This window comes from Lagopus muta, chromosome 6 (assembly GCF_023343835.1).
Source record: "Lagopus muta isolate bLagMut1 chromosome 6, bLagMut1 primary, whole genome shotgun sequence".
Classification (NCBI taxonomy): Eukaryota; Metazoa; Chordata; class Aves; order Galliformes; family Phasianidae; genus Lagopus; species Lagopus muta.
In genome coordinates, this window is record NC_064438.1 from 33,993,033 (window position 1) to 34,007,796 (window position 14,764).

The 14,764-nt window shown below is 37.2% G+C and overlaps 1 protein-coding gene and 1 long non-coding RNA gene across 8 annotated transcripts in view; one reads left to right on the forward strand and one right to left on the reverse strand.

Annotated features, from left to right (window-relative positions):
* The window catches only part of SCFD1 (sec1 family domain containing 1), a 44,700-nt gene that overhangs the window by 25,867 nt on the left and 4,069 nt on the right, over positions 1 to 14,764 (forward strand). For both annotated transcript variants that reach the window (XM_048947570.1, XM_048947571.1), the window contains exons 15-23: positions 478 to 574; positions 3,573 to 3,643; positions 4,540 to 4,619; positions 5,164 to 5,226; positions 6,089 to 6,164; positions 8,352 to 8,405; positions 11,939 to 11,991; positions 13,336 to 13,369; positions 14,575 to 14,640. In XM_048947570.1, the coding sequence (XP_048803527.1) occupies positions 478 to 574; positions 3,573 to 3,643; positions 4,540 to 4,619; positions 5,164 to 5,226; positions 6,089 to 6,164; positions 8,352 to 8,405; positions 11,939 to 11,991; positions 13,336 to 13,369; positions 14,575 to 14,640 (594 nt within the window). The remainder of the gene's footprint in view (positions 1 to 477; positions 575 to 3,572; positions 3,644 to 4,539; positions 4,620 to 5,163; positions 5,227 to 6,088; positions 6,165 to 8,351; positions 8,406 to 11,938; positions 11,992 to 13,335; positions 13,370 to 14,574; positions 14,641 to 14,764) is intronic.
* Positions 6,175 to 14,764, reverse strand: part of LOC125694423 (uncharacterized) — a 46,456-nt gene continuing 37,866 nt past the window's right edge. For 4 of the 6 annotated variants that reach the window (XR_007377550.1, XR_007377548.1, XR_007377552.1 and 1 more), the window contains 3 exons: positions 13,895 to 13,962; positions 13,487 to 13,544; positions 11,998 to 13,107 (listed from right to left, as the gene is read on the reverse strand). This is a non-coding gene — a long non-coding RNA (uncharacterized LOC125694423). Of the gene's footprint in view, positions 6,582 to 9,146; positions 10,355 to 11,997; positions 13,108 to 13,486; positions 13,545 to 13,894; positions 13,963 to 14,764 lie in introns of those variants that run through there. The other 2 variants (XR_007377551.1, XR_007377549.1) reach the window with 2 other exon arrangements.

A 14,764-nucleotide genomic window follows, 5' to 3' on the forward strand; every position in this document is an offset into this window, starting at 1 on the left:
TTTATTGAAATAGCTCCTTCATATCAACACACCTTCAGATTTGAAAAGAAAGCTCCCAGTCTTATCTGGGATGATGCTGTAGTGGATTTAGGAATTTCCCGCTTGTCTACATTGAGTACTTGTCTCATTGACTGAGAGACTTCATGTTCAGCATAAATTTGACACTATGTATGATGGCATGAAGTTTGCAGCTGCGGCAAAAGTAGAGTTTCAAACAAAGCTCCTCTTCAAGTCTAGTATTTGTACATCGGACCTCCCTTGCTTAACTTGCATTTTCACTTCTACTGTGAGAGCAGTGTCAATTTTCTGAGGTTGATAATGGCAAGCATTATTTTTTTTTCTGGCGATTTATTTAACAACTTTTTTTTTTTTTAAAACAGTTGTGATGACTAAAACCTTTTGAAGAGGAAAGAAATATTTGTCACAGTATGAAGAATCAGTTACAGTTAATAAATTGAAATGTTTATTCTTACACAGACTAGAAAACTGGATGTGTATTTTGAATACGAGGAAAAAATAATGAGCAAATCTACTCTGGATAAATCTCTGCTGGACATGATTTCTGACCCAGATGGTGAGTACTTTAAATCTGAACTTGGTATCAACATGCTTTGAGATGCAATAAGCATGTGCTATAACTTTGTGGACAGTAAAGAGCGTATGTGTGTTGCAAGCTGTGCAGCTTTATAAAGGAAACAGCTTGTCATTGATTCCAGTAGTGGTCTAGCGTGTTTATTAATAGGGGGAGTTATATATTAAAAAAATGGTGACTTTTGCAGTTCTACAAAAATCCATTTCTAATTCTGTGTTGCTGAAGGCTGTAAGATTTTAACTTCCTTGCTTCTCAAGCATTTACTAATACAGTGTGGAATTGTGCGTTCTGAACAGCGCTGGTTCTTTAGAATCCCACGCATCATTAAAGCCAGAATGGAACAGGGCATTTCACTGGATTTGCTTAGATAAAGGGGCAGTAGTGTAGGTAGGTAGCCTTTGCTTGGAGGGTGGGGAGGGAGATGGGTGGTAAGATGGTGGAGAAAAGGGAATCAAGCTATACACTGGGCAGATGGCGGGCAGATGGCTGACAGACGCATGGGGGTTTGATGTGCCTTCACACAGCTGTGGCAGATCTGTTACCAGCACCCAGCAGCAGAGCTTCCCAGCTGATTCACGTCTGGTTACTACATACTAAAGCTTTACACACTGACTGGTACTTGGGTTCTCTATCAGCAGGAGTCACTGGGAACTGTTCTGTAAAAGGCCGAAGCCAGAATGTGTTTTCGGCTTTTCGCAGTGCTGTAGCATAGAGGCAGTGGCCTCACATAGCTGTCACTGGAACCTTTTAACCATGAACATCCTGGGTGTGCACAAGAAAAAGATTAGACATCTAAGCTAGAGTTTCCTTTATAAGCTAGTTATTCAGTTGTTTATAGTAAATAATTAGCATTTCATATACTTTGCCTAGATAAAAGACAGTGGTGGAAAAAAAAGGATTTAAGTACCGTGGTTTTTTCAGTGTATGCTGTCTTGCAAAACTAGATAGCTTCCAATTGTGTGATTTGCTGTTAGATACCAGCAAGGAATACTTACTTTGAAGGACTAATGCATCAAGTCTTCCAGCACACTCAGCGGTGAATATTTGTTTGTGTGATCTGTGGGGCACTTGCCTTATGGACAGTGATTCCTGCAGAGCTCTTCACAGCAGCAGACCTGAGCACTTACCTGCTTTGTCCTGCCATTTTTGCTGTCTGTTAGCAATTTACCACTCATGGCAATTAGCTGTTTCCCGGTTCAGGGGATGTTGCTGTATCCTGGAGTGGTACTAAAACCAGAGTTACTGATTTTGCTTTTCTCCATTAGAAAAGCAGTAGCTCTGATGGCTTCCCACTGAAAATAAAGTTGTTCTATTTGAGGTTTGTCAAGTTAAGTTCCCTGCAGAATATTTATCATCCCTGTCCTCCTCCGAGGCTGTCACAGACCATGGCTTAGGAGAAAAAGGGAAGCACTTTATAAGCAGCCTGGGTCTTGCAACTGTTTATCACAGCTGTGTTTTATACCAGCACTACACTTCAATTACTTTTGCCAAGAGGGGAAAAAAAAAAATGTTTTCCTAAGATTTATGTAAGTGTACATGATATAATCTAAGCATTTATTTTGAATTTATTTATTTTTTTTGGTAGGAGAAAATATCACCTGCTCATGTCTAAGCAAGACACTTTTGTGAGCACAAACCTCCCAGGAGTTTTGCAGGCATGGTAAATATGCTCAGTGAGGGAAATGCTATCGTGTTCCAGCAGGTATTGCCATAAGCTATAAACTGGCAAGTTGGAAACCAAGTGTCTGAATCAGTTACAGAGACCAGGTTCTCTTACAGTGTCTCTTTAGGACATGCAGAGTGCATTTTTAGCCAAAGACTCCAGAGGGATGTCTGCCATGAAAGCTGTTTGTTGGTTCCTATGATACAAAGTTTTTCAGTTTTTGGTCTTCAGGCTTACTGGTATTGGTGGAAGGTTATTAAAACTTTTTGTTTTGGAAACAGTTGAATCAAGTTATGAATGTTCGTTGTGACATTGCTTACTATGGGAGAGGCTTCTGCCAGACTAAATATGTGCTTATAAACAAAAGCTGCATATTGGATTAGGTGACCCCCCTGCTGTTGTGATCTATATTCCATAGCTGGGAAGCATTTTTCTCTTCCCCATGAGTACGGAACAGTGTTTTTTTTTGTTTTTTTTTTTTTTGTTTGTTTGTTTTTTTTTAATGTAACCTGCATCTAAAGGCAGCAAGCAAACTTTTCTAACGAAGTGCTGGATTACAGATTTGAAACATTTGTTTTGAGAAGTGTTCTCTATTATTTGTGGTTCTCTTCTAGAAAAAAATGTAGATGCTGTTTGAATTCTGACATAGTTGGTTATAGTCTAAGGAACACAAGGATGGTCAGATCATCTGTTTGATCTGGCAGAGATGAATTTTGATTCCCATTGATAATGCTTCCCAAATATTTGCTGTAATCTTTTTCTCGAAGGAAATGGTGTGCTAAGAATTCAGGAGGTGAAATCCTTCCCAGAGACAAGTTGAAAGTTCAGGGTTTTTTTCCTGACCAAAGGTTCAAACATAAGTGCTTTTTCAGCTCTCCTGGTTCAGTACAGCCAACTCTAGAGCTGCGTAAACAAATTGAAGAGCTGGAAAAAAAAAAAAACCTAAGCTATGGCTTATATTTTCATGCTTTTCATCAGTCTCCTTCACAGTTCTTCTGTCTGTTAAATGTTTGCAGTTCCTGAAGTTGACGTAATGCCAGGAGGTAACTTACTTTGTACGTTACCCTTATGTGCAGAGCAGTGTTTCTTATAAGCAGATCTGGCAGGTGTAATTCCTTCAGAAACAGTGAGCTTATTAATAATTCTTAAATAAAATTGCTGAATGTCTTCTACTGTTGTGTGTACTGAACAAAGCCACGAGGAGAGATAAGGTCTGAATTATACATGTATTTATTTATAGTAATGGTTATTGTATGCATACGTGGAAGAGCAATTAACACTGCATAGTTACAGTTTTTATTGTGTGTTTCACTGCAGCAGGAACTCCCGAAGACAAAATGCGACTATTTCTTATCTATTATATCAGCTCATCTCAGGCACCCTCAGAGGTACGTTCTTTACAGCTCATGACACCGCGTTTTACCCAGTAGGCTTTTCTGTGTTTGATCAGCCTTAAGTAGGTACTTGTGCTTTGCTGTGAACAGAAGCATGATATGCCCAGGTAATCCAAAAACTTAAAATAAGTTCTCTGGTATTATCAAAGAATCTGTCAAACATTAGCTACTACCGTGAAGGATAAGCATAACTAGTAAGAAGGCAGATCATCTTTTGAAACATTCAGTTCAGAGTTACTGTGAAACTCATCTTGGTACACTTTCCGCTATAAGTAGATTTTAAAAAGTTTACATGATGCTTTTCACTCTATCCTTGTATGTTCAAAGATGATTTGTTTAGTTGACTAGTGGATGCACAATGCAGAAATGCTGTTATCAGAACAATTCAGGAGGCAATTTCTTAATAGTTCATTAGAGCTTATGATTAATTTCAAGAACGTTTTCTATTATACTGTAGAAATATTGTAATGTAGAATTAATATAGATAGCATGGAAACATTTCACAATGAAATGTTATACTGACTCAGACTAGTAGAAAAAATGAGTTTGGGTTGGGTAAGATGCTCTTCATTTTCACCAGCTGCTGTTGTGACCATGTTGCGGTCAGGTTTCTGAAGGATGTAGATATTGTAAACTGTTTCCTTAAAATGCATTTGCTACAAGTAGTTTTCACTAAACTTAACTGTACTTGTGGAATTAAATTCTGTGTGCTTACATCTAAGTTGTATTTTTGTACTTGGTAGAGGATGGGATTAATAATTGCTTTTTATCTAAATATTAAAAAAGCAAAGTTGTAGTATCAGTGAAGTTAATGTAATCTTGTATTTCACATGAGTTAATGAGTTAAGAGTAGTTTAAACCTGTTGTAATTCTCCACTTCATAATTTCAGATTGATTTGGACCAGTATAAAAAAGCACTGATGGATGCAGGTTGTAACCTAGCTCCTCTGAGCTACATAAAACAGTGGAAGTGAGTAATTTCCTTTTTTTTCCTATGTGAGGCTGTAATTGGGGTAACTTTACAGAATTCAGTGTGGATATCATACAGTGTAAATTATCCGTAAACATTTGTTCTGGCATAATCTTTGCTGTCATTGTTATGGTAATACATGCAAAATCTTACTTTACAATGGAACTCTAATAATGCCAGAACCCTACTCAGTGTGATGCATATCAGTGTTCTTAATTATCCAAGACAGAAAAAATGTATTGAATTTGGTGAAAAGTTGGGTTTGCTCAGCCTCCAGATTTTGTGGTTCATGCCAAAGGGCTGCACTGCCTATCAGTTACTGTACATCTTATAAAAATAAATTCCCATTAAATACAAAATTTAATTCCTTTCAGCTTCTTAATCATTGTAGATGTAGACAAGAGGGATGCACATGAGAAATAGTTTCTTCCAGAAACAGTTTGAGAAGCATAAGTATTTTCACTTTCAAATGACTGGAGTGGAACACTGTACAGCAGGATGTGCCATGAGATGAAGCAATTGATTTCTACCCCTGCTTTCATAGGGCTTTCACTAAGATGGCTTCAGCTCCAACCAGCTATGGAAACTCTACGCCTAAACCTTTGGGGTATGTTTTTGATTAATTGTCAGTAAACCTTTGGGTACTTCTGGTTTATTTTAGTAGTACTGAAAGTGTACAGAGGGATGTAGCCTCGAATAAAACATTGCCCTATTTGAAAAATTTGTTTTTTAAATTAACAGTGCCTGGGACTTGCATAAAAAGAAACCAAAAAAGGGATATGTGGCTAAATCCAGAAAGTAACTTAATATAGTGATTCCTGTTACCTTCACATGAAGTGTACGGGCTGTCATAGGAGAATTCAGCAAGAAACTAAGCCAGCCAGCGTGCGTAGCCTTATTTAATCCATAGCAGGAAACAAAAACAACCCTGTGTATTCAAAATGGGTCATCTGTAGGGCAGGAAGCAAGAATGCTCTTACTTTTCTTAGGATCTCCTGGAGAGAGTGTAGTTGGTTATTTTAAGACACAGAATGAAAAGGTAAGGCTGTACATAACCCATAGAAATTCCCTGCTACCAGCTGTATGTTCAGAAGTGTGCTGTCATAAGGAGACTGTCACAGTACAGTTACTGATTTTTCCCACGTCAGTATCAGAATTCTTTCTGTTTTCTTAGGTTGGAAAAAGAAAGAAATGGAGCATTCAAATCCTTCCACTACTGAAGGCTTTAACTGTTGAGTGGATCAGAGAGTAGAACACAAGGCTCCTATTGATAGCTGAGAATCTAACTGCTGAATTTTAGGTGTATTCCCAAACACTTGGTTGCCATGCAGTTTGAAAAATAGCTTGTTTCATGAAAAACTGAATTAGTACCTTTGTTGCATTGGCTTTAATAGGAATTGGATATTAATTTTAAGCTTTAAATTATATGGGGTTTTTTTTTTCACTTGCAATGTTGTTTTGGTTTTCAGTCTGTTTTCACGTGTTATGAATACAGGATCACAATTTGTGATGGAAGGCGTGAAGAACTTGGTACTGAAGCAACAAGTAAGTTTATAGACCGTGCATTGTCAAGCAATTGTGAACACTGAGGAAAATGACTTTTGTTTCTTCTGTTGTGCTATGAGGCCTGCTCTGAAAGTAATGCCTTCTGTATTCTGTTATGGTGGCCCACAGTGGCAGAGGAGGAGTCTGGAAAAAATGGCACCCATGGTCACTCAGTGTTGTTTGCTGAATGTTTGTGGAGACCAAACAGTGGATGTGAGCTCAGTGAGGCCATGGGTGGTCAGTTTCAGCAGTGCAACAGCAGGTCCCCTCCAGTGGATTTTTACAAGTGTGGCATGTAGGCTCTTGTTCATGGCTGACAAAAACACAGAGCTAATGTAGACTGTGTTGAGAACAGTGCTTTGTAGATAAGGATTTCCTCTGTTAACAGAGTTCTTCTCTTCATATCTGTTGTAGTTTCTGGGGAAATAAACAGGAGATACCACTTTCAGCATGACCCATGTTTATTATGCAGATTAGTAATTCCTAATGCAAAATTAAGTTTTTGCCCTGGATGTGGTGAGTTTGTATTGGAAGTTACATAGGTGGGTGATTAGAATCATAGAATCATTAAGATTGGAAAAGACCTAAGATCATCTAGTCTGTCAGGAAAAGAACTTTACTGATATAATTTTGAAGTAGTGTCCTAGAAACCTCCAGCTGACAGAAGTCTTAACAGACTGAGACTCCACTTATCTACTTAAATATGTTTACTAAAGAGGAAGAAAAATTCTTCCATGAAGGCTTCCTATTAGCTGTAATAAAAGGACTGAAGCAGAATATTGGCACTTGTTTTGGTAGTCACTCTTCTACTAAAATTGAATGAAGTACATTTTCTAAAATTCAGAAGCATTATGTTGCTATTGAAACTGAATTAGAACTAGCAGCAAAAAATAATGTTTGCCAACATGATTCCAGGATATTATTTTGCATTACAGGTTAAATCCTTAAGGTGTTGTAGGCTAGTGCAGTTATTGAATAATCTGGCTTGGTATTTGTATTGCCCACTGCAAAACACCTCTAGATGTGAGACTTTTCTCAGCTGAGCAGAGGGTTAGTTTGGCTTACAGAAAGCACTGTTTATTACGTGTATCTCAGGCAATTTGTTGTGTCTGCACTATCTGCTATTACATCTTATGTTGTGGTTGCCTCCTTCTTGGAGGCATTCAAGGCCAGGCTGGATAGGGCTTCGAACAACCTGGTCTGGTACGAGGTATCCCTGCCTATAGCAGGGGGGTTGGAATTGGATGATCTTAAAGGTCCCTTCCAGCCCAAACCATTCTATCTGCCAGTGCTACTCTGACTTCCACACAGACTTTTGGAAGCTGAAGTTCCCCTGGAACTAGTAAATAATACAAGACGGTCAAAGGACTTGATGACCTAACTGTTAGAAATTACAGTAGTTAGCTAACTGTACTGTTATGTCCATAAATGACATATTAACTATCAGTACATTGTATAGACCATTGGCACCAGGAGAATTTAAAGTTGCTGGAGTTCCTTTCCCAGTGAGCAGCAGAAATGCTGTTGTGATTGACTGTTACAATGGCAGTTTGTTCCAATGTGAATTTAATAGAGCATGGTTTAGGGATATAGAATTTCTAAGCTGAGGTTCTTGGAATGTGCAGAAGTGAGAAACAGTGCTTTCTACCTGTTAGCTGAAATTTAGCCAGTCTTTTTTTTTTAAAAAAAAAAAAAAAAAAAAGGCACCTAGGAAAAGAGCCTAGATCAATAAGCCATGTTGCTAAACATTTCCATCGTGTAACAGTGTGAAGCCTACGAAGTAAACATTCTTGTGTTTCCAGTGTTGGAAGGTTCTCAGATGGCAGTGCGTATACAGCTGTGCAGCATGGCACTTCATGGGCACCTGTTCATGATGGAATTTCCAGAATTCTGAAGTGAAGCTGGCAGCTTCTTGAAACAAAGAAGTTGGGGTGGAGGGGGTCTCATGTTGAGCGTTGACTGCTGAGGAAGCACTTTAGCTTTGAGAAGTAGTTATTTTAAAAAATAAAAGATTGCAGTACCATCACCTGAATTAGACAGTTGTTGTCTACTTTAGTACTGTTCAGCTACTTCAAAACACGAGCCAAACATTTTAAAGCAGTGTTTCAAATGTTCTGTTGATTGTCCTATGAATAAGGGCTTAGCAAGCAATTGAGTATTTCATTAATTTCATGTTTTGTTTTGTAGAACCTACCAGTCACACGTATATTGGACAACCTTATGGAGATGAAGTCAAACCCAGTGAGTATAACTGCTTTCACATAGGAGATAATTGTCAAATAGGTCATTGTCAAAGAGGCAATATGTCCAATGAAATCTTTAGGCTTTGTAATGGTAATATACCGTACTTACTCTTTGTTTACAATAATGCAGTGCTTTATTTCACCAATAGAAACATTGACATAATTATTCCGTACAATTTATTTAGCATAAAAGTACATTAATCATGACACTTGATGGTGTTTCAAACTGTCTTTTTTTACTGGGGGGGAGGAAAGGCCTAGACTGAACTTTTGTATTATACTGATCTTCTGTTACTCCTGAATTTGTAGAGGTTAAACAATGGTCTGAAATTGTTCTTGAATCAAAGGGATTTCTTTTAAGAGCACAGTATTAAAACTTAAGTAGATACGAACAGGGTTAGTACAGAAAGTCTTCCTTCCCTCATCTTTGAAACTTTGCTGTTTAGAGCAAAATGTTTTAGCAGTCTTTCACTTGAAAACCAGTTTGGTTGATTGCTTTGTCAGGAAAGTCCGCTCTTCCCATTGTTCCTGTGAAATCTTAAATTTGCCAAAGTTAACAAAGCTTTGATTGTGCACAGTCAACACGAGTGCTAGAATGTACAGCTAAAAATAGCCAGAAATCTTTTGTCTAAGCTTTTTTTTTTTTTTTTAATTCCTTCAATGAATCATTGATGTGACCATCCTGTACATAAGATAGCAATAGGATGTGGCAGACGCTCAACCTTTAAAAATGGCTTTGAAAAAAAAAAAAAAAAAAAAAAAAATGACTTTCAGGTGATTTTTTTCAGAACAACCTTAATGACTGTTTCTCATTTTAATGACTCATAATCACACGAGATATAAAAACAGTAATATCTCACATTAGTTTATCTATATGTAGAGGTATGATACTACAAAAATAAATGTAGTACAAAGAACACATGGATTTTTGCAATTCTAGCTGAATTTTTGCATTATTCAGAGCTGGTCTGCTTGTGCCATTTGTATCCAGCAGTCCATCTTTATCTTTAACAGTGTGTGCCTGTATGAGTTAGCCATTCACTTGTCAGCTCTTCTGAGCTATCCAGGATGAACAGGTTTCAGGGTGGGCTCCACACTGCAGTGGTTATGACAGAAACATAGGTAGGTGTGCATGGAAAGTAGCAAAATACAGTGGATTTAGCATAGTCTACTTGCTGCTTCAGATATTAGCAATATGGAGAGGCAGGTAAATAATAGAAGCAGAGGTAAATAACCAATCTATAAGTAGCTTTTTTTTAATTGTACTTTACAGGTAGTGAGTCATGATTGTTAAGTGGAAATAAATAGGTGTTATTTTCAGCAGCAGAGTAGATTGCTGTCCCTCTTTGTAGGACTTTGAGAAGATGTACAGGGTTAATGTATCTGGTCAACCAGTAGAGGTCACTCAGAACACTTAATACGGAAATCAGAAGTTAAAAACTGGTAGGTGAAAACAAACAAAATTTTAAAATAAATGCTAGCTTCCTCTGGCTCCAAGTTTAGGGACTTAGCTGGAGAAGTTTACAATTCATACATTCTCTTCTTGCTGATGTGACGCTCTCACCTTGTAGTCAGAGAAGGCAGCCAAGATCACTTTGCTAGTGTAATGCAATGGAAAGTGCAGCAAGTGACAGCTGAGCAGCAAGGTCCCAGGCTGATCAAGTGAGGACTTAATCAAATCTAACAGCCACAGAAACAGAGGAAGGAAGCTCTTACCTTTAGAAGGCCTCAGGTAGACAGGGATCTCCAGCAAGAGATGCCCTCATCTCTACTGCTGACTCTTAAATGAAGTCTGGGAAGGGGTGGATTCTGGTCACTCAGGTGCACTGCATCCACCTGAGCTCCCCTGGGTTGGCCCTGCCTTCCCACCAGCTGCTCAGTAATTGCTTCAGGCTGTGACTTTGCATTTCTGCTACAGTGATCCTCAAGAAAACACTGATCTTCTCACTTGAAAAAGGAAAGATTGTTTCAGTCTGTTAGGTTAAGTTGGTTCTCTACCATGTCAAAGATGAGAATACCTGATCCAAAACATGAAGTCCTACCTTGCAAGTCATAGGAGACCAGGCAAGCCTTTAAGGAGGAGTCCTAACACATACTATTTGAGTAAGTAAATTCAAGAAGGAAAATAAACACAACACATTGCTATTTGTTGGCCACTTTTCCAGTGTCAATTTAGTATTTATTTAATTTTATGCCCACAGGAGAGATACTCAGAAGTAATAATGAAAAAACGTTTTTGATCTTATATAACTCTTATAATTAGAAGGAATTATGGACTAATGCCTGAAATAAAATCAGAGATTCCCTGCTGAGGTTTTCTCAAATACGTCTCAGTTGCATTTAGTGCTTTCCACATGTTTCTAGCTCTCACTTTTTAGAGTTGCTGTACCACCACTACAAACCAGGCTCCAAGGTCATGAATGGGGGCAGACTTGGTGACTGTCGCTGAAATTTCCATTGCAGAGTATAAATGCATTTATTTATATAGGCAGTATGAAATTAAACTTAAAATTAAATTCTTTAATAAGATAAATGTTAGGATATTTGTTTTATATAATTGCAAAGGTTCTTAAATTATATTTTCTTTATGTCTAACGGCTGCATGTATATTAAGTATTTTGTAATATTATGTATAGATTTACCTTGTGTGCACTAGTAAATCCTACAGCTAGTTTTCTACCACTAGAAGATTATTTGTTCCACAGAACGCAGAGATCTTGCTTGTAAGCACCCAGCTGAAATCCAGTTCAGACTCACATACACTTCATCCATAATGTAAAATACCTGGATGAAACTGTAGTATAGAAACAGACTAAAGCCAAGCAGTTGTCAGAAACAGTTATTAAGAAGCTTTGTTTTTCATCTGTAAGACTTGGTAAAAACCCTGCTTGTTGCCAGTAAAAATATTGGAAGTGCCTCACTGTTTTGCATGAAGAAAAAAGAAACTTTTATAGTTTAGACAGTCAAACTTTTCAAATTCTTGTGGAACTCATTTCTTCCTCACAAGCTTAATTTTGGTTTAATAGCAGTCATAAATCATGAAATGAAAAGGGTAGGTTTCGTAACAGTAGCAGATTTTGATCTATCTTGTATTTTGTATTCATTGCCTTAGAAGTGTTTTGGTTTATGGTATTAAATCACTAGCAGATCTCTGTAACCTGGAAAATGTTAGCATTTGTAAGTCAGTCACAACTAACTGCCTGATGTTCTTCTAAAGCTGGTGACAGCTTAATCTTTCTTTCTACATATTGCTTTTCTGTTGGGATTTATTATGCAACCAACAGAAGTATGTCTTGGAAATTGTGTAATAATCAAGTGTAGCTGAATCAGAAACAGTTTATCTCTGTTTATGCTTCCCTGGTTCAGTTATGTACAAATATTATGTGTGCACACCCCAATTAAGTTGGAGTGATGCATCTGCTGGAACTGGCAAATCATGGTGGTTTGACTGATTGCCATTTCATGGAACAAATGCAGAAGTTCATGAGCCTAAATCCATATCTTTTGAGATTTAAACATTCTTTTGAATAGGAGACAGATGACTACCGATACTTTGACCCCAAGATGCTACGGGGCAGTGACAGGTGAGTCTACTGTCAGTTTTGCTCATTTCCTTCTCTGGGAAAAGGCTAACTTGAAATAATTCTTATGTTATTGCTGACTCTATAAGATCTCTAACTGTTCATTTTAAGACAAGATGGTTGATATGGAAGGAAATCACAACTGAAACCTGGATCAACCAGATACGTTTCTGTCAAAAAGAAAATCCTTGTTCCAGTGACTGTGCTGCTAATTTGTACACCAGTCACAGGAATGTGTAATAGTATTTAATAGTAATTAATGTTAGAATTTTTTTAAAATACTGCTTGGTTTCTTTGAAACTGTTTTTACACTGTTAAATTAAAAAGTCACTGAGCAGCCCACCAAAATTTCAATTTGAGTACAACCCTGTTTAGTGATCGTTCAGTAGATCTTTGAAAACAAAACAGGCTGCGTTTGCTCCTGTATAGACAGGTGCACACGTAAGTTCATGTGCTCATACATGAAGGGGCAGTCACTTCACTGGTAAACTGTAAGAATGAACGAGGAATTGCACTAGAAGTTTACAGGCTTCTGTCTTCTGCTTCTGGGAGCAGTATCCATGCCTGATAACCTTGCTTCTAATATTGTAGATAATAGAGACTGTAATTTTAACATGCCTTCTAAAAACTCAGCTGTGGGAGAGCTATTGGCTCATTTAATTTTAGAGGTTTATTACTCGGTGGATATATACCCCTGCTTTTAGTTATTTGCATTAAATAAGAATTTCATCTGTCCAGCTTCCATCTGTTCTTGAATCATGGAAATTAAATTTCCAATAGCATTGAGTAATAATGGGAAGCAAATTTCAAATATGAATGTGAAGTATTATCACAGCTGCATTGCAACTCTTTTTCATGCTGCTTTTATAACATTCTGAGGATTTTTCTCTACCACCCGAACTTCCTTGTCATTTCAATTCTGATGTTGCTGTAACTGATAATCACTTCTGGGATTCTGAAGCATCTGTAAGCAGAAGTGCAGGCGTCACATAGATGCTGATCACGTTGATGCAGTTGTTACTCCTGTGTCTCTCACTGTGGTTGTGCTCCTCGCTAGCAGCACTGGAGTTTTGAGCATAAAAGAAGCACTGTCATAAAGCTCATGATTCAATCCTAAAACTGAGGAAGGTAAAGCTATTCACTTTGTGTATGTGTTCCTGTAAATGATTATTTTTCATGAAAAATAATTCAATAATAGCTTTGAACAATACTTGCCTTTCTGCACTGTACTTCACATTTTTGTCTAATATAGTTTAGAATTCCATAAACACAGGTATTAGTACTAAGAATGCTAATATAAACATAAATGTCTAATAAGATTTAAGTTGTGTTTTTCTTTCTTTATAGCTCAGTTCCACGAAACAAAAATCCATTCCAGGAGGTGAGTCATGTAGAAGTTACTTGTCAGTGTGCATGTATTAAAAAAAAAAAAGGAAAATAGCATTTTTTGGTAATAAAGAAGAGACCTTGCTTTGCAAGAATTGCTTATTTTGCTTACCTCTAGTATTAATTGCAGTGAGCTGCCATTCTGAAAATGTCTCTCCATCTTCAGTGAGCTGTGTAAGCGTTAAATAACAGTGAAGGAAAAAAAAAAATCTCAAAAATGCTTCTGGAGATAACTATAGTAATAACACCATATTTGGGTACTCAGTAATTTAACACCCCCATTTTTATACTAGACCTTTACAGTGCTCTCTAAATTTAATTCTCTTTTCAGTCATAAACAATAGTGTTGGCTATGAACTTAAGTGAGACTTCTTTAAGCAACCTCTATGATTTAAGGAAACAACTCACAAAAGCAGCAGAACAGCTCCTGCTGCCATGTGCTCCTTTTTCATTTCCTACAACTGCCAGTAAAGTTTGGTATTTTTCAACAGAAATGTTTACAAATAGAAGACTTACTTACCTGTTCATTACTAAGTTTGCCTCAGCACTGTGTGCACGTCCTCAAGTTTTCTGGATGATTTAATTCTCCTGTGCAAAACAAACAAACAAACTTTTCTGTATCACAGGGATCTGCCATAGCAAAAATGATAGAGATTGAGGCTACATCAGACAACACGGGATAGTGAATTGTTAATTCAAAGAATGGAACTGTTGCATTTCCTTATTCTATTCATTAATTGTTCCACATGTTTTAAATATAGCCCAGAAAATACTGATGCCTTTTGTACCGTGTTACAGTACTAAGTAGGAAGGGGAAAGACAATGAAGAAGTGTTCTTTTAATAAACAGAAATATTTTGTTTTTCAAATTAGTTTGCAAGCATCCACAAAAATACTCCAGCTGCTCCTGTGGAACTGGAGCCATCTCCACACAAAAATGCAACGTGTTGAAACTGCCTCTGTTTCACCTATTTTGTAGTAGGACAAAGAAATATGTTAAAATAAGTATTTGTTATTTTGCATCCCAGTAAAACTCTCGTGTTCTTGGAGTGGAGAGCTAGTTAATCTGTGCTGGGTTCTTATTAGACTGAAGCATGATGAAGATAGTTTTTGTTGCATTAACTGGTGTGGGTATATACTTCACTACTGCAATATTAAGGATTTGATTACATGTTCTGATTATGTTCATGTTGTATTTTAGGCAATAGTCTTCATAGTTGGTGGAGGCAACTATATTGAATATCAAAATCTTATTGACTACATAAAGGTATGTGCACTTCTGTTTGGAGTTTCTAACTTACTGATATAAACCGTTACATAGTTTCAGATATAAACAGTTTCAGACAATGTATTATGAGACATAATTAAGTCTTATGAAATTCAGGGTTACA